Source organism: Odocoileus virginianus, chromosome 12 (genome assembly GCF_023699985.2).
Source record: "Odocoileus virginianus isolate 20LAN1187 ecotype Illinois chromosome 12, Ovbor_1.2, whole genome shotgun sequence".
Lineage (NCBI taxonomy): Eukaryota > Metazoa > Chordata > Mammalia > Artiodactyla > Cervidae > Odocoileus > Odocoileus virginianus.
The window spans coordinates 40,961,125-40,988,846 of NC_069685.1; the positions used below are offsets into that span (position 1 = coordinate 40,961,125).

Consider the following 27,722-nt stretch of genomic DNA (forward strand, 5'->3'; position numbering starts at 1 on the left):
TTTTCATTCCCACCAGCAATGTATAAGAGTTCCTGTTGTTCCACATCCTTGTCAGCATATGTTGTTAGAGAATTTTGGCTATTTTGATAGGTGTGTAGTGGTATATCATCTTAATTTACAATTCCCTAATATGACCACCCTAGACAGCATATTAAAAAGCAGAGACATTACTTTGCCAACAAAGGTCCGTCTAGTCAAGGCTATGGTTTTTCCAGTGGTCATGTATGGATGTGAGACTTGGACTGTGAAGAAAGCTGAGTGCCAAAAAATTGATGCTTTTGAACTGTGGTATTGGAGAAGACTCTTGAGAGTCCCTTGGACTGCAAGGCGATCCAACCAGTGCATCCTAAAGGAGATCAGTCCTGGGTGTTCATTGGAAGGACTAATGCTGAAACTCCAATACTTTGGCCACCCCTGTGAAGAGTTGACTCATTGGAAAAGACCCTGATGCTGGGAGGGATTGGGGGCAGGAGGAGAAGGGGATGACAGATGAGATGGCTGATGGTATCACTGTTTCGATGGACATGAGTTTGAGTAAACTCCAGGAGTTAGTGATGGACAGGGAGGCCTGGCATGCTGCGATTCATGGGGTCTCAAAGAGTCGGACATGACTGAGCTGCTGAACTGAATGACATATGATTTTGAATATCTTTTTATATTCTTACTTGCCACCTATATATCTTCTTTGGTGAGATGTCTGTTCATGACTTTTGCCTATTTTTAAATTGGGTTGTTCATTTTCTTGAGTTTTAAGAGTTCCTTGTATATTTTGGGTAGTAACTCTTGTCAGATATGTCTTTTTGCAAATATTTTCTCTCTTTGCATCCTGTCTTCTTACTCTCTTGACATTGGCTATTGCAGAACAGAGGTTTTTAATTTTAGTGATGTCCACCTTATCAATTACTTCTTTCATGGATTGTGCCTTTGATGTTAAATCCAAAAAGTCATCACTATAACTAACATCATCTATGTTTTCTCCTTTGTTATCTTCTAGAAGTTTTATAGTTTTGTGTTTTACATTTAGTTCTGTAATCCATTTTGAGTTAATTTTTGTTAACAGTGTAATGTCTGTGTCTAGGTTCACTTTTATGCATGTGGATATTCCAGTACCATTTTTTGAGAAGACTGTATTTGCTTCTTGTGTTGTCCTTGCTCCTTTGTCAAAGATTAGTTGACTATAATCATGCAGATCTGTTGTGCACTCTCTGCTCTGTTCCATTTATCTCCTTGTCTAGTCTTTCACCAGTGCTGCTCTATCTTGATTACTGTAGCATTACAGAAGTCTTGAAGTCAAGAGTCAGTCCTTTGACTGTTGTTCAGTACTGTGTTAGGTATTCTACATCATTTTCTTTTTTGTATAAACTAAATTTAGAGTCAGTTATTTGAGATCTGTGAAATAACTTGCTGGGATTTTGATTTGTATTTTGTTGAATCTGTATACCAGGTTGGAAATAATTTTAAACTTCCAGAGTTGCAAATGCAATTGTCATTTTCAAGCCATTCTGACAGCAAATAAAGTTTAAATAGAGGTGAGGATGATTAACCACCTATCCTTTAGAATTATTTATCTTCCTAATAGTTTTATTTTTCCCTCACCTTCAATTACTTATTTTTAGTCTCCTAATTCACCTACATCTTTCTGTTTAATGTCTTCTGAATTTCTGGATTTCTGGATATATACTGCTCAGATTTCAAAGACATGACAACTATAAAAGTCATGCAATGCTAAGATTTTTTTTTCAATGTAATTCTCATTTAAAAATGGAAGAATGGCTTTTATTTTACTCAATACAGAAAATAAAAAAATATTTGCTTTTTTTCAGCTTCAAAGCCAAATGGTGAGATCAAAGAGTTTTCTCCAAAAAATGTCATATTTGAAGATAATTCATCCCAGTATTTGATAATGGAAAGATTTCTAAGCCAAGGCTCTGAGTATTCCAGTTTTAAAGAAGGCTGGAAATGTGAACATGATACTGAGATTCTGCAGGGAAATCAGGGATGTATCAGGCAAGTGACAGTTTCCCATCAAGAAGCTCTGTCTCAGCATGTGAATGTCAATACTGTGGAGAGACCCTATGGATGCCATGAATGTGGAAAAACTTTCAGTCGGCGCTTTTCCCTCGTGCTACATCAAAGAACTCATACTGGAGAGAAACCATATGTATGTAAGGAATGTGGAAAAACCTTTAGCCAGATCTCAAACCTCGTAAAACATCAGATGATACATACGGGAAAGAAACCCCATGAGTGTAAAGACTGTAATAAAACATTCAGTTACCTTTCTTTCCTCATTGAACACCAGAGAACGCATACTGGGGAGAAACCCTATGAGTGTACTGAATGTGGAAAGGCCTTTAGTCGTGCCTCAAACCTCACTCGACATCAGAGAATTCACATAGGAAAGAAACAATATGTATGCAGGAAATGTGGGAAGGCCTTTAGCAGTGGCTCTGAACTCATTCGTCACCAGATTACACACACTGGAGAGAAACCTTATGAATGCATTGAGTGTGGGAAGGCATTTCGCCGTTCTTCACATCTTACCCGACATCAGAGTGTCCATACCTCCAAAACCCCCTATGAATGTAATGAGTGCAGTAAAGCTTTCCGTTGCCACTCCTTCCTTGTCAAACATCAGAGAATTCATGCTGGAGAAAAGCTCTATGAGTGTGATGAATGTGGTAAAGTTTTCACATGGCATGCATCCCTTGCACAACATATGAAAATTCATACTGGAGAAAAACCCTACGCATGTACTGAATGTGACAAAACCTTTAGTAGGAGCTTTTCCCTCATTCTACACCAGATAACTCATACTGGGGAGAAGCCCTATGTATGTAAGGTATGCAATAAATCCTTTAGCTGGAGCTCAAACCTTGCTAAACATGAGAGAACACACACTCTAGAGAACCCCTATGAATATGAAAATTCATTTAATTACCACTCATTCCTTACTGAACACCAGGGAATTCACACGATAGACAAAACCTAAGAATGTATAGATTTTTTTTAAAAAGTAGTTAATGCCTTACTTTGACTTCAGTGAACTCTTGAAAAGAAGCCTTATGTGAATATGTTGTGATTAAAATGTGGTCTATGCTGTAGTCAGTATTCTGGAGAAAACCCCCAGGAATATTTGGGAAAGCCATTAATAGCTGCTTATTCTCTTTTGTAACAATAGAAGATGAAATCAATCAGTATTGAGAAGATTCTTCATCTGGTGGTGGTGGTGGTGGTGGTTTAGTCACTAAGTCGTGTCCAACTCGACCCCATGGACTGTAGCCTGCCAGGGTCCTCTGTCCATGAGATTTCCCAGGATAGACGACTGGAGTGCTTTGCCATTTCCTTCTCCAGGGGATCTTCCTGACCCAGGGATCAACCCTGCATCTCCTGCATTGCAGGCAGATTGTTTACCACTGAGTCACCAGGGAAGCCTATACTTTTTCCTAGAGATAAGAAAATTCATAATGCAGAAAAGTCAAACAAACACAATGGGAAATTTTAAAATACTCTTCTAAGGGGGAAAAAGCAACCCTATAAATGAACTTAACATAGGGTGACTTTCTGAAGTATTTCAAACCTACAGAATTATCCTGGGGAAAAACCACCACTGTAACAAGTGTGGCAAAATCTTAGCGTTCTAAGAAGTTATACTGGATAGAATTGATGTGGGAGTTTTTTTCTTAACGGGGATGTTTGTTTTGGCTTTTTTTAAAGCAAATTCATAAAAGCTATGAATAAATCTTTTGATTTATAGTAAATTAAATGTGGTACTGACTGAGTTTGTTTCTTCACAGCAAGTGTGATTCTGAAAATGCAACTATCACAATATTGACATCAACAAGAGTAGCATGCTTTTGTAAACATTATAAAGACATAATTATAGAAGCATTTTTAGATATTTTATGGTTTTAACTTTGAGTCAGAGTTTGGACCTAAGGTTATGATAATTCATGTTTACCCTTGAATCTGACTAGATGTCTTAGTCAGTCTGAAATAACTATAAATAAGGCACATCACAGGAAAATGCCAAGGCTGTTTTCCTCTTTTGCTCCAATTACAGTAAGAACATTTCTTTTGTAATCACATATTTGTCAAATCAGATTATGTTTTCATTTCCACATATACCTGCCCATTCTTTATTCTCCCATTTTAAAGATTACTTACCTTTGAGGCATCTGATTGCCTCCTTTTAAAGAACTTCTCTTGCATTTAGTACACAAAATACGTGATTTAGCACTCCGATAAGTGCTTCATTAATGCACATTTTTTCATGTTCTTTCACAAGATAAGATCTAGCATATTTCTTTTCCACTCAATGTAACAACAAAACACATAGCTGCTGTCTAATATTTACTTTTCTAGAACCATTCAAAGCCTCAAACTATTAGAACAACTCCACTCTATAAACCCCCATTTTCCTATAGTGGTGGCCAATATGATTAATTTCCCTTGCACCCTGTGGCAGTCTTTGATGAACAAGAATATATTTGTCATCTCAAATATATTTGTTACATTCAGAGGTATGACCATAGACTTCTCCCAGGAGGAACGGGGCTGATTAAACCCTGCCCCAAATTTTTGTATGGGATGTAATGATGGAGAATTATGGGAATCTGGTCGAAGATGGGTACTATTCCTCCAAATTCAGGATCTGAATTTAGAAATCTGCCTTCTCCATAGGAAATATCAGGAGGTAAGCTCCAAGTTGCCTGGCTGAATTTGTAGTCCATGTTCTTGAAGAAATATTTTAAATTGGTACAAGTTGGAAGTGGCATGCATTCTGCTTTGGTTATTTTACTAACAGCTTCTCTTCCCTAGGATCTAGGAAAACCATAATATTTCAAATTACCTGTTTTCTCCTTATAAGCAGGACTTTCTATTTCTAAACCAAATATGATCTCCTAATTGGAGCAAGGGAGAATGAAGAATGATGGAAAAATGGGAACAGGCCTACACTCAGGTGAGTGAGGGGCACTCAGAAACAGTGTCTTTGCAGGTAGTCAGTTCGCCAGATATGTTGCTTGAATAATTTTATAAGAAATAAGAACTTTCCCCTAAAATTTACTTTATGCAGCAGCATTCTGAACTACATAACTCACCCAAAGTTCCTCTTGTACATTTGTGGTAAAATACTTAAGAAAATAAGAACTATGCTATTCTTTTTCATTTAATTAAAGTACAGATAATGTATCAAATACATTAAAATACAGTTAGTTCCTACATTATACAATAAAAGATATGTCAAAACACTGAAAAGAGAAAGTGAAAGTTTGGATATTTTCATTTATACAGTATGCTTTGTCATAGCAATGCAGTGCCGGCAATGTTGCTTTCACTCAATTTTAGCACAGAATGTGTTACATATTGTTAACATAACAATCTTTTTTTTTTTTTTTAATAAGCTATTGCAGAGGTAGCAGAAGACTAAAAGAAAAGCTTCTTGTTTTTCAAGATGAAATTCAGTAACAATGGCCAGCTAAACACATTAAGATGATGTAAAAGAAAATAGCAGAAATAAAGTATATGATGTACTTTAAATTACTCATATATTATTTCAGTTCCAATTTGTTTGACGAAGAAACAATAGTGACATATAGTGTGACCATCTCAATACATGTGAAACAGTAAACATACAATATGAACATTTTAATCTATGTAGTATAAGGAGTTTGTATTTCAGATACACAAGTATCTTAGGTTTGCATACTCAAATGATGTGAAACACAGGAAGGAAACCATTGTAGCTCTGAAAGAGTTACAATATTTTTATTACTCTGTTGTCATGATTATCCAATTATCCATACTAAAACAAGAGACAGAGGAGAGAGAAGGAAAGAAAGATGAGTGTAAGGCACAGACATTTAGGACAAACTCAAAAGTTCTAATATATGTGTAGTTACAGTCTTTTAAGAAGAGAATGACACAGAAGAAATATTTGAGTAATTCAGTCAAGAATCTTATGAAATGATGCAAGATAATCTACAGATTCAAGAAGCTGAGCAAATTCCAAGCAGGCAACTATGCACATTGTAATAAAAAGTAAAACCTGGTTATCAAAAGCTGGTATGGAGTAGGAGAGATTACCCTCAAAGGAGCAACAATAAGACTGAAAGCTTCCTCCTCAAATGAAATGATGGAAGTCAGATGATAATGAAATAATGCCTTTAAAGTGCTGACAAGGAAAAAAAACAGAGATCAAATTGCCAACATCCGTTGGATCATAGAAAAAGCAAGAGAGTTCCAGAAAAACATCTGCTTTATTGACTACGCCAAATCTTTTGACTGTGTGGATCACAACAAACTCTGGAAAATTCTTCAAGAGATGAGAATACCAGACCACCTGACCTGCCTCCTGAGAAATCTGTATGCAGGTCAAGAAGCAACAGTTAGAACTGTACATGGAACAACAGAAAGGATTATGTCAAGGCTGTATATTGTCACTCTGCTTATTTAACTTATATGCAAAGTAACTCATGAGAAATGCCAGGCTGGATGAAGCACAAACTGGAATCAAAATTGCTGGGAGAAATACCAATAACCTCAGATACACAGATGATACCACCCTTATGGCAGAAAGCAAAGAACTAAAGAGCCTCTTAATGAAAGGGAAAGAGGAGAGTGAAAAAGTAGGCTTAAAACTCAACATTCAGAAAACTAAGATCATGGCATCTGGTCCCATTACTTCATAGCAAATAGATGGGGAAACAGTGAAAACAGTGAGAGACTTTATTTTTAGGGGCTCCAAAATCACTGCAGATGGTGATGCCAGCCATGAAATTAAAAGACACTTACACCTTGGAAGGAAAGTTATAACCAACCTAGATAGCCTATTAAAAAGCAGAGACATTACTTTGCCAACAAAGGTCTGTCTAGTCAAAGCTATGGTTTTTCCAGTAGTCATGTATGGATGTGAGAGTTGGACTATAAAAGAAAGCTGAGCACTGAAGAATTGATGCTTTTGAACTGTGATGTTGGAGAAGACTCTTGAGAGGCTGTTGGACTGCAAGGAGATCCAACCAGTCAATCCTAAGGGAAGTCAGTCCTGAATATTCATTGAAAGGACTGATGCTGAAGCTGAAACTCCAATACTTTGGCCACCTGATGTGAAGAACTGACTCACTGGAAAAGACCCTGTTGCTGGGAAAGATAGAAAGCGGGAAGAGAAGGGGATGACAGAGGATGAGATGGTTGGATGGCATCACCGACTCTATGGACATGAGTGTGAGTAAGCTCCGGGAGTTGGTGATGGAGAGGGAAGCCTGGTGTTCTGCAGTCCATGGGGTCACAAAGAGTTGGACACGACGGAGTTACTGAATTGATACCAATACTGATACCAATCTAGATTTCTGTACCAACCAAAAAATCCTTCAAAGTTGAAATAAGGATGTTTCAGATAAACAAAAAAGGGAATCTGTGTAGCACAGCTATGACTAAAAGAAATAATACAATGAGCTCTTCAGGCAGTATGAACTGATCCTAGATGGAAACCTGCAGTACAGAAGTATTAGGAAACTAAGGCCTATGGGCCAAATCAAGGCCTGTGAGTTAAGAATGGTTTATATATTTTAAATGGCTGCTTTACAAGATGAATATGCAAGAAATATAAATGAATTTGATAACACAGTAGTTTGTAGTTTAAAATATACATGAAACTAGAGAAGCATGATAATTAACACATGGTTAAGAGGGGATGGATGGAGTGTAAGATTCTAGCAGCATTGGGAAAAGTGGTAAATGTACTTGTTCGGCTCTCTCTCGATCTAGGGGCCAATTAATAAGTATATTCTATTTGGGAAAATTCATTAAGCTATACACATTAAGCTATTATGTTTCAGTAAAAAAGTTTTTATAAGTCTCCCAAAATATTATTAAGTTTCAACTTTAAAACAAGAAGTTACTACCAGAATTCCATATTGTCTTAGAAAGCAGTGACCAATGCTTCAGGGGACTTAAGATACCCACACAGAGTTAAGGCTGGGTCAAGTTTTGTTACTGAGAAATGACCTCACAGAATTTTCTACTGAACATTATACAGTACATCTCAGGACAGGAAACTTGTTAAATCCTTCAAAGAAATTTCAAAGCAAAAAGGCAGCAGACCTTAGAGATTGGGTGTTAGTGACTTGGGAGAAGGAGAGCAAGTCTTCAGTGACACTTTCAAAAAGTCTACCTTTAAAGGGTAGGAGAGAGGAAAGGTAGTAAACAAAAAGGTAAACAAATGTTATACTTTTAAAACTATTTTAAGAAACAAATTTTTTTAAAGTATTACATTCTGTATCAGCAATACTCTCAATATCACAGAGGACAACATTATGTATAAAAATGGAAATTGATCAGAAAATATAAATTTCAGATTCAATGTGAAATTTTGCTGACTGGTGAAAAATATAATTTTATCTGTTTGCTATGCCTTTCTTAAATTATAGGGCAGCTTATGTCATTACATTTATTAGTCTGTGAATTTCCTACTGATGTTAAATATGTTAATTACTGTCTTAATAGAACTCTTTATGCTAAGAAAATGACAATTTTCTGTAATTCAAATTTCACACATGAACTGCTAAAGTAGACTCCTAGTTTCCCAGGATTTTTACAATAGTTTAATTTTTTTAAAAAGCAATAATTTCAACCTCTGAGGAAAGATTTCTAAAGAGCTTCTGATAGCTCTTCAAATAAAATATACACTCATGCTGGAGCTGGTATGTGGCCTATATTCCAACCCAGTCTCATATACTCTTCTCTTTACCCCCTTGCCTGTCCATGTTCCAGCCACTGATCTATGATTTATTTAAACGAGGACTTTTGTTCTTGCTATTCTACTTTCAAAGCTATTCTGTCCCTCCACCTCTCCAATTCCCCATGGATGACTCCTTTCCTTTCCTTCAGGTTTCAGCTTGAATGTCACCTTCTCATGGAAGCCTTTCCTGACTGCCTTATCTAACATATGTTTCCCTATTATAACACCTCATTTGTTTCCCTTATATTATGAATTTTGCCTATAGGTCAATTTAGATGAAGTCTTAAAAGCCCAGGCCCTATAGCAACATTTTCAAAACGTGCCTTTAAAACACTGTAGACAGAAAAGTTGGCTTAAAATATGTTTTAAAAAAATTATCTGATACTTTTAAATGGCTAAATCTATACGACAATGGCCTGAGAAAATCTGTTTATAAGTTTGATGATATTAAAATCATGCTTTTGAAAATTATCTAAGTAGTTCATGATGGAATTATTTACTATTTTAAAAAATACACAACTACACTACTAAAATACACAACTATTTTAAAAAAACACAACTTAGCTCCATTTACTAGGTAACCTAGAAACTTTAACAACAAAGAAGTAAAACAAAAAAAATTATGACTCAGAAATAACCACTGATAATATTTTGGAATATATTCTTTTCAATGCACATATATACACACATATTCACAATATATATTTTAACAAAAACATGGTTATACTCAACTTAAATGTGGAGGACATCATGTGAAATGCCAGGCTGGATGACTCACAAGCTGGAATCAAGATTACTGTTAGAAATAGCAACAATCTCATATACACAGATGATACCACTCTCATGACAGAGAGTGAAAACTTTTCACCCTATTAATGAGGGTGAAAGGAGAATGAAAAAGCTGGCTTAAAACTCAGCATTAAAAAAAACTAAGATCATGGCATCCAGTCCCATCACTTCATGGCAAACAGAATGGGAAAAAGTGGAAACAGTGACATTTTATTTTCTTCAGCTCTGAAATCACTGAGAATGGTGACCACAGCCATGAAATTAAAAGATGCTTGAATGCTCCTTGAAAGGAAAACTATGGCAAACCTAGACAGTGTATTAAAGAGCAGAGACATCACTTTGCCGTATAGTCAAAGCTACAGTTTTTCTAGTAGCCATGTATGGATGTGAGAGTTGGATCATAACTCTCAGGGTTATACTCTCAGACCATAACTGCTCAGAGTTGGCTGAACACTGAAGAATTGCTGTTTTGTAGTGCCGGAGAAGACTCTTGAGAGTCCCTTGGACTGCAAGGAGAACAAACCAGTCAGTCCTAAAGGAAATCAACCCTGAATATTCATTGGAAGGACTGTTGCTAAAGCTGAAGCCCCAATACTTTGGCCCCCTGATGCTGGGAAAGACTGAAAGCAAAAGAAAAAGAGGGCAGCAGAGGATGAGATGGTTAGATAGCATCACTCACACAATGGTAATAAATTGGAGGAAACTCTGGGAGAGAGTGGAGGACAGAGGAACCGGCATCCTACAGTCCATGGGGTTGCAAAGAATTGGACATGACTTAGCAACTGAACAACAGCAACAACTTAAAATACAGTATATTCCCAGTTGTCAATAAATACAGAACATTTTAATGACCACATTATATTCCACTTTATGGAAATACATAATTTTAAAAAAACAATTAGCTGTTATCGGGAATTTAGGAATTTTAGTTTTTCACTACAGTATGAAACTCAGGTGACTGCTGTTACTTATAAATGTTTAAATGAAGGATTCTTCCAAAAAAGCTAAGAAAAAATTGCTAGATTAAAGGCTAAGAATATTCTCATTCTGCACATATACTGCTTACCTGCCCCCCAGGAAGGTTTTATGAATTTTTGCTTCCATCAGTAGCCTAAAGAACAGAGCACCATCACCAGTGTTTGGGTCATTTCACTCCTTTTCTATGAACAGTGACCAAAGTATATGAACTTGAGGATGGAGGAGGCAGGGGGAGGGAACATGAATAATTAAACTACAGTTCTCTTAACAGTCTTAGTTTCTGCATGCCTGTCAATTGTTCTAATATCTTGCTATGCTGACTGTGACTCTTGTGCTTAAAGAGAAAAGAAATTTTGATTCCATGCAATTTTTACCTTATACAATCACTTAAAAACCAATTCGTATTTTAAGTTCATCCTCCACTGAAACACTAAGTAAAACAAAAGACACAAAAATGGGGGCGGGGATACAAATATTTAAAAGAGTATTATGGGCCAAGTACTAGGAATAAAACAATTAACAAGTTAGAGTTCCCATCTTACCAAAGCTTAAAGTTTAGTAAGATACATAATTAAATAGGAAATACTGTGAAAGTGTGAAAAGTATGTTAGAGCAGATATAGGATACAATACCTAAAGGATGAACAGGCCAGGTTAAGGTCCAGAGAGAGTGAAGAGATGGAGTAGCAAGGGATGTGGCCTGAAAAGACAGGTAAAAGTTTGAGCATAAAAGGTCTTGTAAAACATTAAAAAGGAGGGAAAAGACAGTGGAGTATTTAAAAGTGAAAAGTAATACAATCAGATTAGTACCTTACACTAATCACCCTGGGAGCAGTGTGGAGTACAGATGAAAGGAAAGCAAAATATATTAACAATCTTATTCATGCAGTATTGGTTGTTATTACAAAATATCTGGAAGAGAAAATGGATTAAATGTACATTATAGTATATCCACATATATATAGTATATCCACATAGTCAAATACTAAGCTATTTGAATGAAATGAATCAAAGAATGAAACAGCCTGCCCTGATATAGAAAGATATGCTTTTTAAAAAGACATGAAAGCTATGACTCAATTTTTATAAAAAGAAAAAACCAAGGTGAAATATGCTGGGTGAGACTGGGCCTGAGTCCACAGCTGCTGGTGTACCAAGTTATTGGTGAGCCAAAACTAGTACATAAATTCCAACCCCCAGTTAAGCAGACCACAACTCCTTTGCGAACATCATTTAAGAAGACCTCCTCATGCAAGGACCACATGCATTTGGGATTCTTTTCTAACTGCTGCCTGCTACTGTTATACCATGGAGGGCTGCAAACACCTAATGAACAAAAGGAATATTTGGTGCCACAGCATGGCTGCAGGTGCTCCTTCCAGGAGCACCTAGAAAGGTTAGGTAGGAAGTTAAGCATGAGCAAGCAACAAGGGGTGTCCGAGCCAAAAAGGATGCAAGTTGATTTCTAAACCCCACCCCAGGCATGGCAAGGAGAACTCACAGATACGCTATAGAAATAAACCACAGCAACATGTGCTCGAGGCACACAGTAGATACAAACTAACCACAGGGGCTTCTCCAACTCCGGCACATGCAGCTGTGTCCTCAAGTAAACTTAGGCAGCTAGGAGCCCATTAAGGATTCATAAATATCCTAAACATAATACATCTGATTATAGCAGACTGAGTTGTGGGAAAGACATGCACAATAGAGTCTTGTTATGTAACCTGCAACTATCAACTGGCCTTGAGTGTATGCCTATTTGCATTCCCTTTCCTGAGTGTAAGCCCTATTTTGCACAGGGCAAAATCAAGAGGAGGAGATGGGGAGAATAAAAAGGGAAGCCAAGAGGGCTTGTGGCCAGTCCTTTGGGACTGGCCTGCTCTCACATCTAGGAAGTGTACTATCCTCTGTCTGTTAAATAAAAGATTTGTCTGCTTGAGCTATAACCAGTCTGTTGTCTCAAAGCCTTGCTATGATGAGATAGGAGCCAAGAAATCCTGCCTGAGCTATAATTAGTCCATCATTCCAAATCTTTGTTGAGACAAGAACCAAAGGAGGGAAATAAACCGACCTGATATTTCCAAGCTATGTGTGAATCCTATTAGAATATCCATCATCTTAGAACCTGCTAGGATTTAATCTATGCCCCTATAAATTTTGTTTTCATTGGTCACAGCCCAGTAACAGCCTACCCTCAGCTCTGATATTCTGTCTGTATAGCCATCATAACAATCTTCTGTATTCCTCATGCCACAATCATAAACTCCAAATTCCTGCCCTTCTGGAAACTTTCCATGGTGCCCTCTGAGATTTCCCTGAGTGATAAATAAACTCCTTTATTCCTCAATAACTTCCCTACAAATTCCCTTCAATTCTTTGTATTAACAAACTTGGCTACCCCCTGGCAAAAACTCTGTGTGCATGCTAAGTTGCTTCAGTGGTATGTGACTCTTTGAAACCCATGGACTGTAGCCCACCAGGCTCTTCTGTCCATGGGATATTCTCCAGGCAAGAATATGGAGTGGGTTGCCATACCCTCTTCCAGGGGATCTTCCTGACCCAGGGATCAAATCCACATCTCTTACATCTCCTGCGTTGGCACTGGCAGGTGGGTTCTTTACCACTGAGCCACCAGAGAAGCCTGGAAAAAACCTACTCAACAACAATCACACCAAAGGGTTATTTATTCCCATGTACTCTGTATCTATAGGCTGCTTCTAATCAATTGCTACCTCTTGTGAAAAAACAAAACAAAAACCCCAAAAGCGAAAAAACTCTTTGAGGCTCATACCAGCTAGTTACAACTTTCTCTCTTCTTTGTTGTTATCTTCTATTCAACAGGACTCTCATCATTCACTTAGACTTTCCTATTTGTTTTACTGTCTTCTCCAGGAAAGGCCTACTGGTTACTGGAGCAGGGGCAGGGGGGATCACTTTCACATACATAGTCTTCTTCTCTAAAGCCTCTGACCAGTCTTCCATTCATTTTACTCTTAGCAGATTATCCTGGCATGAAATCTATAGTCTCATTTCTATATTCTTTCTGTTGGCCAAGAACAGGGGGAATGACTCATCTTGGCCATGGAGCCTGCCTGGGATAAGGAGTTTTGTAACTGGACACATGCTCTATAAGCAAAACTAGGCTATTGTTAGTAAAGGAGAAGGAGGAAACATAGCAATTAGCAGTCATCTGCCACACTGGGCCAGAAAGTAGTTCTTAAGAAAGCAAACAAGATGTATTGTACAGCTCAGATACTCTTAAGACAGTTCTTAGATATAAGTAAATCAAGAGGTAATTAAAATCTTTCCTTTTGAGAGAATGGTAGAAGTATCCCTTCTGGTAGAAAACATCAATCCTTCTATCTGTACTCACAGATTCCTCTTTCCCCTTCTCAGAACTTAATGGTACTGACAGTCCCTCATCTTATGCTGGCACATTTAATCCCTCCATACTGGATACATGACATTAGGAATTAAACATGTCCTAGTTTTTCATTATTTAAAAAATATTTTCCATTTGAAGAAGGAAAGGAGCTGGTTGCCCTGACTGGACTGACTCCATTTTTAAAAGAAAAGGAACTCCATCTTACACTCTCAGTGAACTTTGGAATGCATACCTGGGAAGCCATAGAGATAAAATGCCAACAGCCGAGCAGGCCTCCTGGGTGGATAAAAACCAGGCCAGGCAGACCCTGTACTTTCCAGAGCCAGAAGGAAAGGTCCAGGCTAAGCCCCCATGCTCCCAATGCAGGGGGCCTGGGTTCGATCCCTGGTGAGGGAACTAGATCCCACATTCCACAACTAAGAGTTTGCATGCTGATCCCACATGCCACAATTAAAAGATCCTGAGTGCTGCAACTAAGAGCCAGCACAGCCAAAATTAATAAAGTTTTAAAAAAATAAATAAACTGCACTCCACTCTCCACACTGTCCTTCTGATTGAGTTTGCTTCCTGGAACGTTTGGCTATAACACCTTGACCAAATCTCTTTTCAGCAATTTCCCTGTCTTTCTCCTACTATCCAAATTTGTCCATGTTTATTCTTTACTTCCTCGTCCTTTATCATTAAACTCATCCCAATCTACCACCCATCCTCAACATACCCTGAGATCAACAATAATCTTCATGTTGCTATGTTGTTGTTGTTGTTTAAGAATTCATCTATTTAACCTCATAGTAGCATTTAAACAACCGATTTTACCTTCCTTCTTCAAACACTAATTTGTCCTGGTTTAGTAAAACTCTAGTTTTACTTACTTTAGATATAGGTCTCCATGGTCACTGGTAGACATTCTCTTTTCACACCATCTATTTTCCCTGTGCAATTTTAGTCACCTCCACAAAACCCATTACCCAGTCTATCTCCTGATGTTGCTAAAATTATATCTCCATCCTAGACATCTCCTCAGGTCCAGAACAACATATAAGCCTGCTAATCTAATGTCTCATATAATGTGAGCAAGGCTAAAATTGTGACTACTGCTTTTTTTCTTCCATCATAAGTCCCTCTTTCTGTATTTTCTTAATAAATTGGAGCTACTCTGGTCAGTATCTGTAAGGCCAAGTAGCAAATCTCAAGGGTTCATTCAGCATTTAAAATTGGTAACTTCCCCTTGACTTGAAGACTCACTGGTTTTCTCATGCTTAAATGTTGGGATTTCCTTCCTGCCTCTCTGACACCTGCTTTCAATGACCTCAGCTCCATCCACTCTACACTAAGCCCAAAAGTTCTATCAACATATCACTTCCATTCCTCCCTTTTCTATGTTCTTATCCAAATTTGTACAGTCAGCATAAAATATTTAACTCTACAAACCTTGTGACCTTTGCCTTTTTTAAAAACAAGGTTACTGTATTGACTCTATTCCAATAAGCTTATTTTTCTCATATAAAAATATGCCCAAATATAAGCAGTGTAGTGCTGACACAACTGTTTGAGGATATCTTTGTGAAACCGTGATCTCTCTGACATCATCTTTATTTATTCCATGCTTGTCATCCTCCTGGGTCACAAGATGGCTCATTCAGCTCTATGACTGCAAAATCCAAAGGGAGAAGACTAGGGAAGATAGAATGACAAAGTGCAAAAGGCAAAGAGAAAACACTAGATAGATCTGTCCCCAGAAATACTGTCTATGTTTGATTCATCAGGAATGAGGGGAATGGATCCACATGGCAGCAAAGCAGCTGAAAAGAGTTCTATAATTAGACACACTGATATTATAACCTAAAACAGGATTGCCAGTAGGGAGGGATGAACTGAATATTCATTTGGCTACTAGCAATATTTGTCACACCAGACCAGAAAGCAACTCTCAGGAAAATGCTAGTAAAGTAGTATCATATAGTTCAGATACTTTGAACTTAAATACAGTTAACTTAAAAATCAATAAGGTAACTGCAAACATTAAAAATACATAATTTTAAACAGTTATGGATCAAAAAAGATTTAATGTCATAGTAAATATTAGACAACATTTAGATTTAAAACAAAACAAATAATCATAGACCTAAACGTGTTATATAGCTAAAGGTGTGTTTATAGTACTATTGATAGCCTCAAATGCTTATTGTAAAGAACAAACACTGAAACAATGACCTTGAAATCCACCTTAAGACAATGAAAAAGGCAACCTCACATTCTTAACTGTTACAGGGTTTCTCTTCCAGTATGAATTCTTTTATGTATAATAAGTGAAGAACTCTGACTGAAGGTTTTTCCACACTGAATACATTCATAGGGTTTCTCTCCAGTGTGAGTTCTCACATGTCTTCTAAGAGAAGAGGAAACACTGAAGGTTTTCCTACATTCCTTACATTCGTAGGGTTTCTCCCCTGTATGAGTTCTCACATGCATTCTAAGAGATGAGAGACCACTAAAAACCTTCCCACAGTCAGTGCATTCATAAAGATTCTCTCCAGTGTGTATTTTCTTGTGAACTTTAAGGTGAGAGCTTGTGTTGAAGGCTTTTCCACAGTCATCACATTCATAGCGTTTCTCCCCACTGTGTATTCTCTTGTGCACTATAAGGTAAGAACTTGTGCCAAAGGATTTTCCACAATGATTACACTCATAAGGCTTCTCTCCAGTGTGAGTTCTCACATGAACCTTAAGAGATGTTTTTTGACTGAAAGCTTTTCCACACTGATTACATTCGTAAGGTTTCTCCCCAGTGTGAGTTCTTACATGTCTCCTTAGGGTTGAGGAATCATTGAAGACTTTCCCACATTCTTTACATTCATATTGTTTCTCACTCATGTGACTTCTCTTGTGCAAAATAAGATTAGAAATCCTTTTGAAAGTTTTTCCACACTGATTACATTCATGTTTCTCTTCAGTGGGAGTTTGCTCCTGTTGTTCAAGGGATGAATGATAACAAAATATATTGTTTTTACTACATTCATAGGAATTCTCCACCATGTGAAAATTGTTGCATATAGGAAGCATATTATGATGTTTGAAGTGTGTATCACATTTGCAATATGTGTATACTTTCTGTGCTATCTGAGTTCTTTCAAGATGCCACAGAGTTCTGTCATATTTGTGACTTTCACAGACTCTCTCACTTACAGAGATATTTTCATAATTGTTTAGGATTGGATTATGCTTCAAACACTCAATATTTAAGTAACATTTATGGCAATGTTTACTGGTGGAAACTCTCCTTGAAAAAACAAGTGTTGATCTAAGTTTAGAGTTTTCCTCTAATTCATGATAGTCAAAGAATCTCTCCTGAGATGCTGTTTTCTTTTGAGTAAATGTCACTTGCCTCAAAATTCCCTCTGGGATCTTGTGCTGTTTTCTGATTCTACTGCATTCCCAGTCTTCTTTTAATGTACAAGACCAATCATCCATTGTGAATCTTATTATTTTCATGCCACCAGATGATGCTTCACCCAAAATATTCTGATTAGAAGTTGACTCTTTAGTTTTCAATTGAATCTCCCAGTCTGGACAGGTGTCTTGGGGAATTCTGCTTTTCACAGTTCTTATGTCTTCCTGACCCAACAGGGAGATCACAGGCTTGCATAATTGATATTCCACTAAGGTGAGATTTATATAGTTTTCCAACATCACATCTCTGTACATACTTCGTTGGGCAGAGTCCAGCATCATCCACTCCTCCTGGGTGAACTCCACAGCCACATCTTTAAAAGACATTGGTCCCTGTAACCAAGTTGCTGGGAATCCTGGCACTATCTTTTCCCCCTTAGTATTTCTCATACAGAAACAGGCAGAGTCCTGTGCAGGCAGAGCCCATATTGAGGACAAGTCAGTGGCTGCCATCTTCAGTGTCTGAATGTGACATCCACCTGCACAACAGGGCTGAGAGATCTGGATACTTCTTTTTTTGTTTCTCTGGTCCAATCAGGTCAGGAATGCATTTCACTGGGTGTCCTCCCTGTAGCCAAAGAGGCAGGTTCAGGTAAAAGAAGAAAGGTAAAAACAGGGTTCCATGGGAGGCAAGGTAAAAAAAAAAAAAAATTGTAGACCCTCCCCTGTACCTTCCAGCAAGGTCTCATCAGTTTAAAACATTCATGGGGATTTGAATTGATATGCAATATAGTCATCTTTGGCCCCTTTCTAGAACTGCTGCCTTGGTTATTTATACTGGCTTCTCCTGTAGACTACTACTCAGTTCTGGGTAGAAAAAAAAGCTTTATTTTTAAAAATTGAAGTCAAAGATAATCAGTTTAAAAAGGCACAGTTTCTTGAATGTCATGCATACCTTACTACTTTTTCAGTTCACTTTTTAAAATAAAAAATAATTTTCCTGCTAATCACAACTGCTTTAGGTAAATTTATTTGTTGTATATGTAACTAGGTATTTACCTAAACAACCTCACACATAATTAACAGGACTAATGATTTGGCTGCTACCCTACTTAGGAATTTTACTGGAGCCATTAAAGGTAAATGTGACTTTGAAACAAATGTTCATTTGATTACCTTCAATTTAATCTCTGTCCCCAAAGTCCATATCTCCTTATGATGATTCATTCTATCTAAAACTTGAATGGGATTAACAAAAAGGCATGAGCTATGTGCTAAGCTTTGAGACTGAGGCCTTTAAATTTCAGATGGGATAATACTTCTGAATAATTTTTATAATATAAATATTGAAACGACTGACACATAGTGTGAATACAAATGAGGAATGCTTGGAGACTTTAAGGATCACAACAAATCATGCAGTAATATGTTATGCTAATATTTTTACAAATCTTACTTTTTTAAGGTTAGTTGATAACTTTCAAATATAAGACTTTTATCTCAGTATTATCTCAGTATTATACTCTAATAGAGTTCAGGTTTAATGGACAAAATTAGAGAACTCGCATTTTTATTTAGACAAAGATCTTCAACAGGTAGATTTTATGCACCTAATCCAGAAGTGCACAGAAGACTGTCGTTTTAGTATAAATTATATAGAAATATACATCTGATTTGTTCCTTGCAGGTATCCTGAGTATCCAGAACACTCCCCATCACACATGCCCAGAACTGACTCAATTAAGAACTACAAACTGAAATTAATCACTACCATTTAAAATTGAATCAGAAGTCCAATATCTATCCCAAAAGATTTTGAGCCCAAAACTTTCAAGGGAAAAATCATTTTACCAAGTAGAAAAAAAAAAAAAAAATCTGTGCTTCTTGAATTACTCATGAGACTAGTAAAATCTTGCAAAGATAGTACAAAAAAAGATTAAAGTGCAATCTTAATTATGAACATTGAAAAAGTTCTAAGTAAAATATTAGTTAATTGAATATGGCAGTGTATTAAAGTAATAATACAATGTCACATTCAAGCAAGGTTTAGCCAGGAATGCAGGAATGGTTGAAAAGCAGAAAAACTATTATTGTTATTATAATGTCAGGGTATAATGAACATTCTTGTATCCATCACTCTTGTTTTGAAGCAAATCTGGGAATGATGTATTACTCATAAATATTTCAGAATTTATCTCTGAAATTAAAAACTCATAACCAAGATATTATTATCACACCTACAAAACTAGCAATAATTCCTTAATGTCAAATACACCAGACAGTCTTCAAAATTTTCTGTCATCTCATAAATGCTTAACCCCCCTCCCAGCTCATTTCTTTGACTCATTGTTGAAATAACGTTCATATGATCTTAAGTTCTTTAATTTAAAGTTTGCCACAGAGAAACGATATCTCATTACTGTGATACAGCCCAGTAATGGATTAAGGTGTGTGGACAAAATGTCACAACAAAGGATGTTGTGGCCTTCAAGATATCAGCCACGACAGCCACCCTAGACTATGTATTCAGAGGGGATTCAGCATGGAGAAATGCACTATACTGACCCTAGATAGATAAGGTGCATAGCAAAGGAATGATTACAATAAACCCGGACTCTTGCATCTTCCCATACACAAAAAGTGTTAAATTCATAAACACTATCTAGTTTTCTTTAATTAACAGTATTTTTTGATGTTCCGACTACCAGGTCTTTCTTATAAAAACTCCTATGTATCCTGGCTCCTCCCTTCTCTTTGGATCAATCTCTCAAAGCTATTGAGAAAATCCGCAGAATAAAATATAGTTTTCAACTTTCAGGTTGTGTATTTTTTTTTCAGTTAACAGTTCTGGCAACCAATTAAGGGACCCAAAGTTGACTTCTCTCCTTCACATGAACTCTACAATGAGCCAGAGTCTTAGTACAGGCCTCCTGTGCCCATCTGCCTCCTCAAAGAGTTCAAATGAATATGGGTGAGTCCCTCCTGGTTCTCCTCGTTCTCCCAACTACTTGTTGATGATCCTGCATTTTATTTGGGGGTGCATAACAGGCACTTGGCTTACCAGGTGAAAGATACTAGGGGCGCTTGGTTGACAGACACTATGAAAAAGTTACCACTACCACCACCCCACCTGACATCCACAGTTGGAAGATCCTGGGGGACCCAGGATGAAAGACAGTGGGATTTCTTCAATTGAAAGACACTAAAAAAAAACAAAGACACTGAGTAATCTGGGCTGAGTGGTTAGGTAGGAGGTTGACCTGATGTTTTTCCTCAAAAGGCTACCTTAGCAAGAATTTGTCAGAATAAAAGTGAAAACATCATGATAGTTTTCAGCTCTGAAGAAGGGACATCTCATGGTCAGCAATGACTTTCTCTGGCAACTGAGAAACTTGCAGGAGTGGTAAAGGCAAATCTTCACAGTGTGCAGCTGTCTCTATAGGGAAATCCATTCAATTTAACTTTAAAAACTTGCTCTCCTGGGGACAGAAATAAGAACTAGCCACTCTGTGATCAAAGCACCATGATGGTCTTCTACTACCAGAGGGATAACTGAGACATATTAGAGGAGCAGAGAAGACTCTGGGGTAAAAACCTAGAGGAATTAAGCTCATAAGCAGCACACAGGTCCAACACACAATTTCACTGGTAAATTTTATCCTCAACGAATTCAACTTTAAAATGGAAAATAGATTCTCTCAGATAAGCTAGGGGAATCAGAAAGCCAACCTCCAACTAACACCCTAGCCAGATTTATGTATATATAGAGTTCATACTTGCAAGAACCTACTTAATTGGGGAGTAAAGGAAATCTCACCCTGAAAATGACTATGATGGGGCCCTTTTACTGCATACACGGTTAAGTTAGAGAAAGTTAGTTTGATAATACATCTTTTCAGAATTCTGACCTTAAAGATAAAAGCCCTTCTAGGGTGAACCTGCATTTCTCTTTCCTGTGTCCTTGAGACTAAATGTTCTACCTGTTCTTCTTGTGTGGTATATGTGTGTGTGACTTGAGAACTTGGTCTCTGCCATCCAAAAGGCACACAAATCATGTTCATTTGGTGACAATCAAATAGACTGGGGTTCTGGTCAGTCTTTCGTCTGGCTGTACCAATTGTTAGGGGCTTTTTGCCACCTTAACCTTCATTGTGTCAGTCTGTACAATGAAGACCTTCACTTTCTTAAACTATTTTTGGGAGTAAACCTTCTGGGTCTTGCTTATGTGGCATCCTTTACGCCATCTTGTAGGGAAGCCTCTTGAATCTTATTAGTTTGGGTCACTACTATCATATATTTCATTAATAGCCAGATGATGGAGCCATTAAATGGAAGAAACTTCTAAACTGGTAAATTTTTAGAGGGCGCTCATTATTAACAGTTGTTTTATTGGTACTTATGGGGGGAAATAAAACTACATCAAAAGGAGGAAAAATTATAAAATTGTTTATACACACACACATACACACACACACACACATATATATAAAATGATTAACCTAAGAACTCCTTTAATTTAAAACAAGCAAAAAACCAGTTTGCAAAGTCTTATTTGTGGCCTCTGCTTCCTCTCAATGGATCTTACAGATGCTAATAAAAACAAATTAATGTTAATTAGGTAAATTAACAGGAAATTTTTTAAAAATGAAGGGAAAGTCTACAAACTTTTTCCTAACAAGGTGGAAATTTTAAAGTGACTCATCCCCCAAAAGATAAATCTCTCAATGGTTATTAAGAAATGGGATAAATAGAGGGGAGGGGAGGGGAGGCGGCGGTGGCAGCAAAAAAAAAAAAAAAAGGAAATGGGATAAATAAAACAGACATTAAGAGGATTAAAAAGTTTTGATGCGATACTACCTCAGGTTGGATGGGCCAAAGGGACCCCCATTGGTCCCCAACATTAAAGGGCCCCAAACAACTCCACCTTATTTACCCTGAAGCAGGAGATAGATGGCCCTCAGGGCAAACAATTCATTCTCTGTGGATCCATACTCCAAGACGAAAACAGCAGGCCAACTGAGGAGGCTGGACCTTGGCCAGACAAAAGATAAGTGACCATTTATTTTTCATTCTTAGAGTCAGGAGGATTCCCCAACTACACAAACACAGAAAAGTTCCTCACGCGACGTAAACAAGGGGGCGCCATCCCATAGCAAATGATGCTGACTACCCATAGGCCTCTGCTGTAAAGCACCTATCTTGGCTAAGAGATACATGGGAGGATCCTGAGACATACCAAATATGTACTCCAAATCAGGCAAATCAAAAAGGATTGACCAAAGGAAAACCAGAAGAAATGCCCCATGTAAGTGATTTAAACTGCCCCAAGGGTGCAACTCTCTGAGTCCACCCATGTGTCTATACACAAGTAATGGATTCTTTTTTCCTCCTAATAAACATTTAACTTGTTTCACTACTTTCCATCTTTGTGGGATTTATTTTCTGCAAAGCTGAAGCGCCAGGGCCTTGCTACTGACCACTGGTCTAGTCCCTAGGATTCGGTGTTCTTAGTGCCACAACTCAACCTCAGTCTCTGTCCAGGAACTGAAGCTGTTGCAGCCCAAGGCCACTGAGACCAAACCAAATACATACACACACACACAAAGGGCTGGAAAAAATTACACTGAGATAGCTGACCAACAATTACTTGGGGCAACAGGCCAATTAACCAAGTTAAAAGATTGACCAAAAAAGGCCTGAGTCCCCTAGTTCAACCCTTTACTAGGGACCCCAGAGCATTTCATAAAAAAACAGATAAAAGGTCAGGGGATAAAAGAAGGCAAAGCTTCCATGACTCCTTGTAAGACCAAGACTTGTTGATAGGCTTCCTTTACTGTTGGGGACCAATGGGTACTGTGTCCCCTGCTGGGTATTGTTATTATAAAGTAGCATGTAGCTATGCCCCTCAAGAACTATTAATTAAACATACTAAAGGAAACCAATAGAGTCATACAATATAAAGTAAAAACTGGGGCCGATATTCAGGAGCTAATAAAATTAGTAACAGATTTTGTTCTGGGTCTAATCTGTGCACTCAGAGGGCCTTTGTTGAATGCCTTACTCAAGACTTCAAAGACAGTGAACCCTAAAGTTCTATGAATAGTACACAGAACTCTTAATTTTCAGTTTATTTGGAAATCATCTCACCCCAAATCTGATTCATACTTAAAGGTTTATTAAGGACAAACAGAAATCTTTAAAACTTTTTCCACAAATAATAAAGCCTAATCATCTAAGCAAGCAAATTTAATTTATTCCCACTGTTAATTATAAACTAAGTTTATATTGTAATACCTGATTCAGAACAAAGTTTTTAAAGTGATGCTTTGAGATCTCTAGTTTTGTCTATTTATATGTGTGTGTACACATTATACATATAGATGTCTCTATCTCCAGAAAATATTATCAAAATTAAACTTATAAAGAGTTCTATTTAATTGGCTTATAAGTAAGCACTTACAAATTAAATATTTCAAAATATAAAAGAAACTGGTCAGAATGAATTCAAGGCTCACATGATCTAGAAGAAATACTCAATATTAATTAACATCTGGTATTAAAGCTAGCTTAAGCTTGCTGGTTTATAAAATAAGACTTGTCTTATTTTTATTACACCTAGGTTTATTGAAGGTCAATATGTTCATGTTATTTCTGTTGCAGATTTGCCAGCAAAAAATTAACTTGGTAGGATGGTATTTTCATAACTTATAAAATAAAAGCAAATGAGGTAAGAGTTTTCAAGTGAACTCTTTAGGAATAATTATGTATCTAAAATAGTTTCTCCTGATTTTTAGTAATTTGAGTTTTGCTAAATTCAGTTAAATGATGGGAATTCATTAAATAGCCAGGTCATTTCAGGTTAAGATAAAACACGTGAACAATAATTGCTAAACAGGTCTAAATTTACCTCCTTTTGTCTCCTTATGAGACAGAAACTAAAGATGTTTGGGATTTTTAGACACATGTCTTATAAGACACTGAAGAAAGAAATCAGAAAATACATGTTACTAGGGGTTATGGGAAATACCAAGTTTGCCAACCAGGAAATGCTGCTATGACAAACAGTTCACAACTACAGGCTGCATGTCTGTTTTCCCTAGAGATAAAGGTTTTAAGGGTTAAAACTGAAATATAATTAATAAATATTAAGGAAAGCATTTTAATGTGCAAGGGAATTAGAATGTAAGTTTTCAGTAAAAGAAAGCATGAAGAATAGGAGTGAATTTGTTGGGGAAATAAGGGTGATTTTGTCCTATAGCTGGTTATTTCTTGATAAACAAAATAATAATAAGGGACAACCTAATATGGAAACAGAAAGTTTTGGAAAGTTTGTAGAAAAGGAGCCCTGAAAAAGTAGTTTTGTACATGTCAAATTCTAACTAAAGTTCTTTAGACCTTTAGCCAACTCTGAGATGCTTCAAAGTCCTGGTATAATGTTACCAGTCATAATTCTAGTTATTAAAATGTTTTATGTCACAGAAATATGCAAGTTTCTTGTCAATTGCCTTGTAATCAGACCTTTGACCATGTCATTCTAAGAAGAATACTTTTGTAAACAGAAATAAAACATTTATCTTTTTCTCTCTACCTGATCCTTCCATAGTTTGGCTTCTCCAGCTGACTGACTCCAGATGACTTGGCCTATTATGTCAAGATTACAACTAGTTATACTAACCATTGTTTTAATTTGCTCTCTCTCATTTTCAAATTATTTATGCCTGTGTCTCTCTCTGCTACACTATTAATGTTACCAGTTGTATTATATTCTCTTTTACAAGACTGTTGTCTCTTGCATTACACAACATGTTACCAGGCCTCCAACAAAATTAATATCTCAAAATAGTTAATCATATGTATAACTCTACACATAATTAATGTAATAGTACAACTCTAAATACAATTAGAAGCAACAAGGGAAAACATCTACTGGATCATAATAAACTAGTAATACAAGCAATCCAGAGAATTTTAGATGATCAACAGGGTCTAATCCAAAAAAACATAAAGTGAAAAAGTGAAAGTGTTAGTCGCTCGGTCCTGTCCCACTCTTTGCAACCCCATGGACTGTAGCCTGCCAGGTTCCTCTGTCTATGGAATTCTCCAGGCAAGAATTTTGGAGTGTGTTGCCATTCCCTTCTCCAGGGGTTCTTCCCAACACAGAGATTGAACCTGGGTCTCCTGCACTGCAGGCATTCTTTACCATCTGAGCCACCAAGGACCAAACAAAAACCCTCAGCTCATCAAATGGCCTATCAACAGAATCTTCTCCTGATTTAGGAATGAGAGCCTTCCCAGCACAGTGGACAAAACTGGTCATGCATACTCCCCAATGATCCAGTGATTAAGACTCCGCATTTCCACTGCAGGGGTTCTATCTCTGGTGTAGAAACTAAGGTTACACATGCCACAGCATAGTCAAAAAAAATTGGTCATGAAATGTTATGACCAAGAGGAGGCACTGTGTTAAAAGAATGTCATCTGCCATATCAGCAAAGAATGCTGCAGCCTTCAGGTGATCTGCCCACTGCAGATCACCACCCTTGAAGGGGATTCAGGATGGAGAAACATAGGATACTGTCCCTGAAGAGTTAAAATCCTTATCAGAGGAATGCTTTCAATAAGCCCAGACTCTTACATCTTCCCATACATAAAAATGTGCTAAGATCATCAACTTGATGTTTGGTTTTCTTTAATTAACGTAATTTCGTTTTATGTTCTACCTGGCTTTTGTCGCAAATCTGTATACCCTGGCTTCCCCCTTACCTCTTGGGAAGGTTCCTCAGAGCTGAGAGGCTGCTCCCTGTTGTTAATTTCTCAACAGTACACCCACTAAAAAATATATATAATTCTCAACTTTTAGGTTATGCTTTTCTTTTTTTTCAACTGACAGGTGTTAAGACTGACTGAAAAAAAGCATCAGAATAAAGTAAGAAGTACAAGCTAGACACCCCTGCTCCTCTCGCTCACGGAAGAAAGTCAGACTCTTCCCCAGCGCCTGGTGCTGCTCACCCCCAAACACCGACCCCGAACCTGTGTCTGTCCCAGGAAACCCGGGCCGCAAGAACGCTGCCCCCTACCCACGGCCGACGGCCTGGCGAATCCGGCAGCCCCCTGTCCCCTATCCCTAACCGCATCTCCTCCGAGGTCCGTGAACCTACGCGCTCACCTGTCCTCAGGGTTCACGCCTCTCGGGCTGGAACCACCAGGCCGCGGTGGAAAGGGAGCAGCGAGCACGAGGTGCAGGAACCCGGGCCGATGCTCTCAGCCGGGAGCCGCAGGATACGGGCGCGCGCTCCCCTGGCCGCGGAGCCAGGGCCAGGACTACATTTCCCATGAGCCCCCGCGCCACCCTGCGGAGCGTCCCTGGGTTTTGCGTTCGGATACGCTTCTCGGCTGGTCGTGAGTGGACGTGGAGCGCGTGCGCGAGGGGCTGGGGCACTGCGTGGGCTGCGGGGGCCGAAGCAGGAGGCCGGGCGGGGCCCGCGCTGCAGCCGCCTGCCCTGTGGACCTGCGAGGCGCGGGAGCCCGGCTGTGGGCTAGCTCGCCGAGCCGCTGCCTTTGTGACGGTTCTTTTGCGCCCGCAGGTGCCGATCGTAGGTATGCACGGGAGGGCTGGACGTGGTTTGCTTCCTAGCGGACCGGGCACCGCGGTTTGCTCGCCTCTTCCCTGAGGTGGACGGTCATTTCACCAACAATGCTTCTTCCCTATGGTCTTCCTGGGCTGACCTATCCCCGGAGCCCCTTGGATTCGCGCGGTCACGATGGTGGGATTGGACCCTGATGCCCGCTGCGCCGGACGGATCTGGGGAGTCCGAGCCACATAGTCTCAGACATGAGAAATAACGATTCTTCTGTTCCTGTTTCCTTTTTCTTCCCAACTGAGGCCAGAGGTTTAAATTTTTGCATCTAGCCTTTCCAGCGTCTGCTAAACGTGATCTGATCATGCTCTTTTTTTGTTACAGCAGGAAATTTCTTAACTGTGAATGTGTTAACATTCATAAAAGAAATCCAACGTGGTTATATTGGTTTTGAAATATATATATGTATTACTGTATTCTAGTCGTGGATACTGTAAAAGTTATATGCTGCAAGCATTGATAAAATAGGTCTACTTTTAATAAGTTTCGTAGCAAAAAGAGCTGGACCGTTTTCTATTTCTTACTCTGAAATATTCATTTAAAAACTTTTTACTTATTGAAATTATTTTATCATTTATCTTCCTCAGAATTGCGTGTCATATTAGTATTTTCAGTGTTTAAAATCGAACAAGTTTGTGTTGGTCTTTTTTAAAAAAAAAACTGCACCTCTAGCTCCTTCAGTTGTTGAGTTTTCTCTTTTTGTTGATTTAATCAAATAGTTTAACTGGAAGTGTGTATGTGTTTAAACTAGTATTATTTTTCAGACTCATCTCATAATTATTATATTTTTTGTTTTCTCT

The 27,722-nt window shown here is 38.0% G+C and overlaps 2 protein-coding genes across 2 annotated transcripts in view; one reads left to right on the plus strand and one right to left on the minus strand.

The window, feature by feature from the left end:
- Nucleotides 1–27,722, plus strand: part of ZNF10 (zinc finger protein 10) — a 51,219-nt gene that overhangs the window by 11,272 nt on the left and 12,225 nt on the right. The window contains exons 4-5 of the mRNA XM_070474659.1: nucleotides 1,824–2,986; nucleotides 26,461–26,877. Of these exons, the coding sequence (XP_070330760.1) occupies nucleotides 1,824–2,986; nucleotides 26,461–26,877 (1,580 nt within the window). The remainder of the gene's footprint in view (nucleotides 1–1,823; nucleotides 2,987–26,460; nucleotides 26,878–27,722) is intronic.
- On the minus strand, nucleotides 2,917–26,875 carry ZNF891 (zinc finger protein 891). Its single transcript, XM_020905726.2, has 2 exons — nucleotides 26,451–26,875; nucleotides 2,917–17,912 (listed from the first exon to the last, which is right to left on the minus strand). The coding sequence occupies exon 2, from the start codon at nucleotides 17,795–17,797 to the stop codon at nucleotides 16,160–16,162; it is 1,638 nt and encodes a 545-aa protein (XP_020761385.2). The 5' UTR covers nucleotides 17,798–17,912; nucleotides 26,451–26,875; the 3' UTR covers nucleotides 2,917–16,159.

Excerpts from the sequence above, each read along its gene's own strand:
- ZNF891 (XM_020905726.2), bottom strand. The coding sequence starts at position 17,797 with ATGGCAGCCACTGACTTGTCCTCAATATGGGCTCTGCCTGCACAGGAC.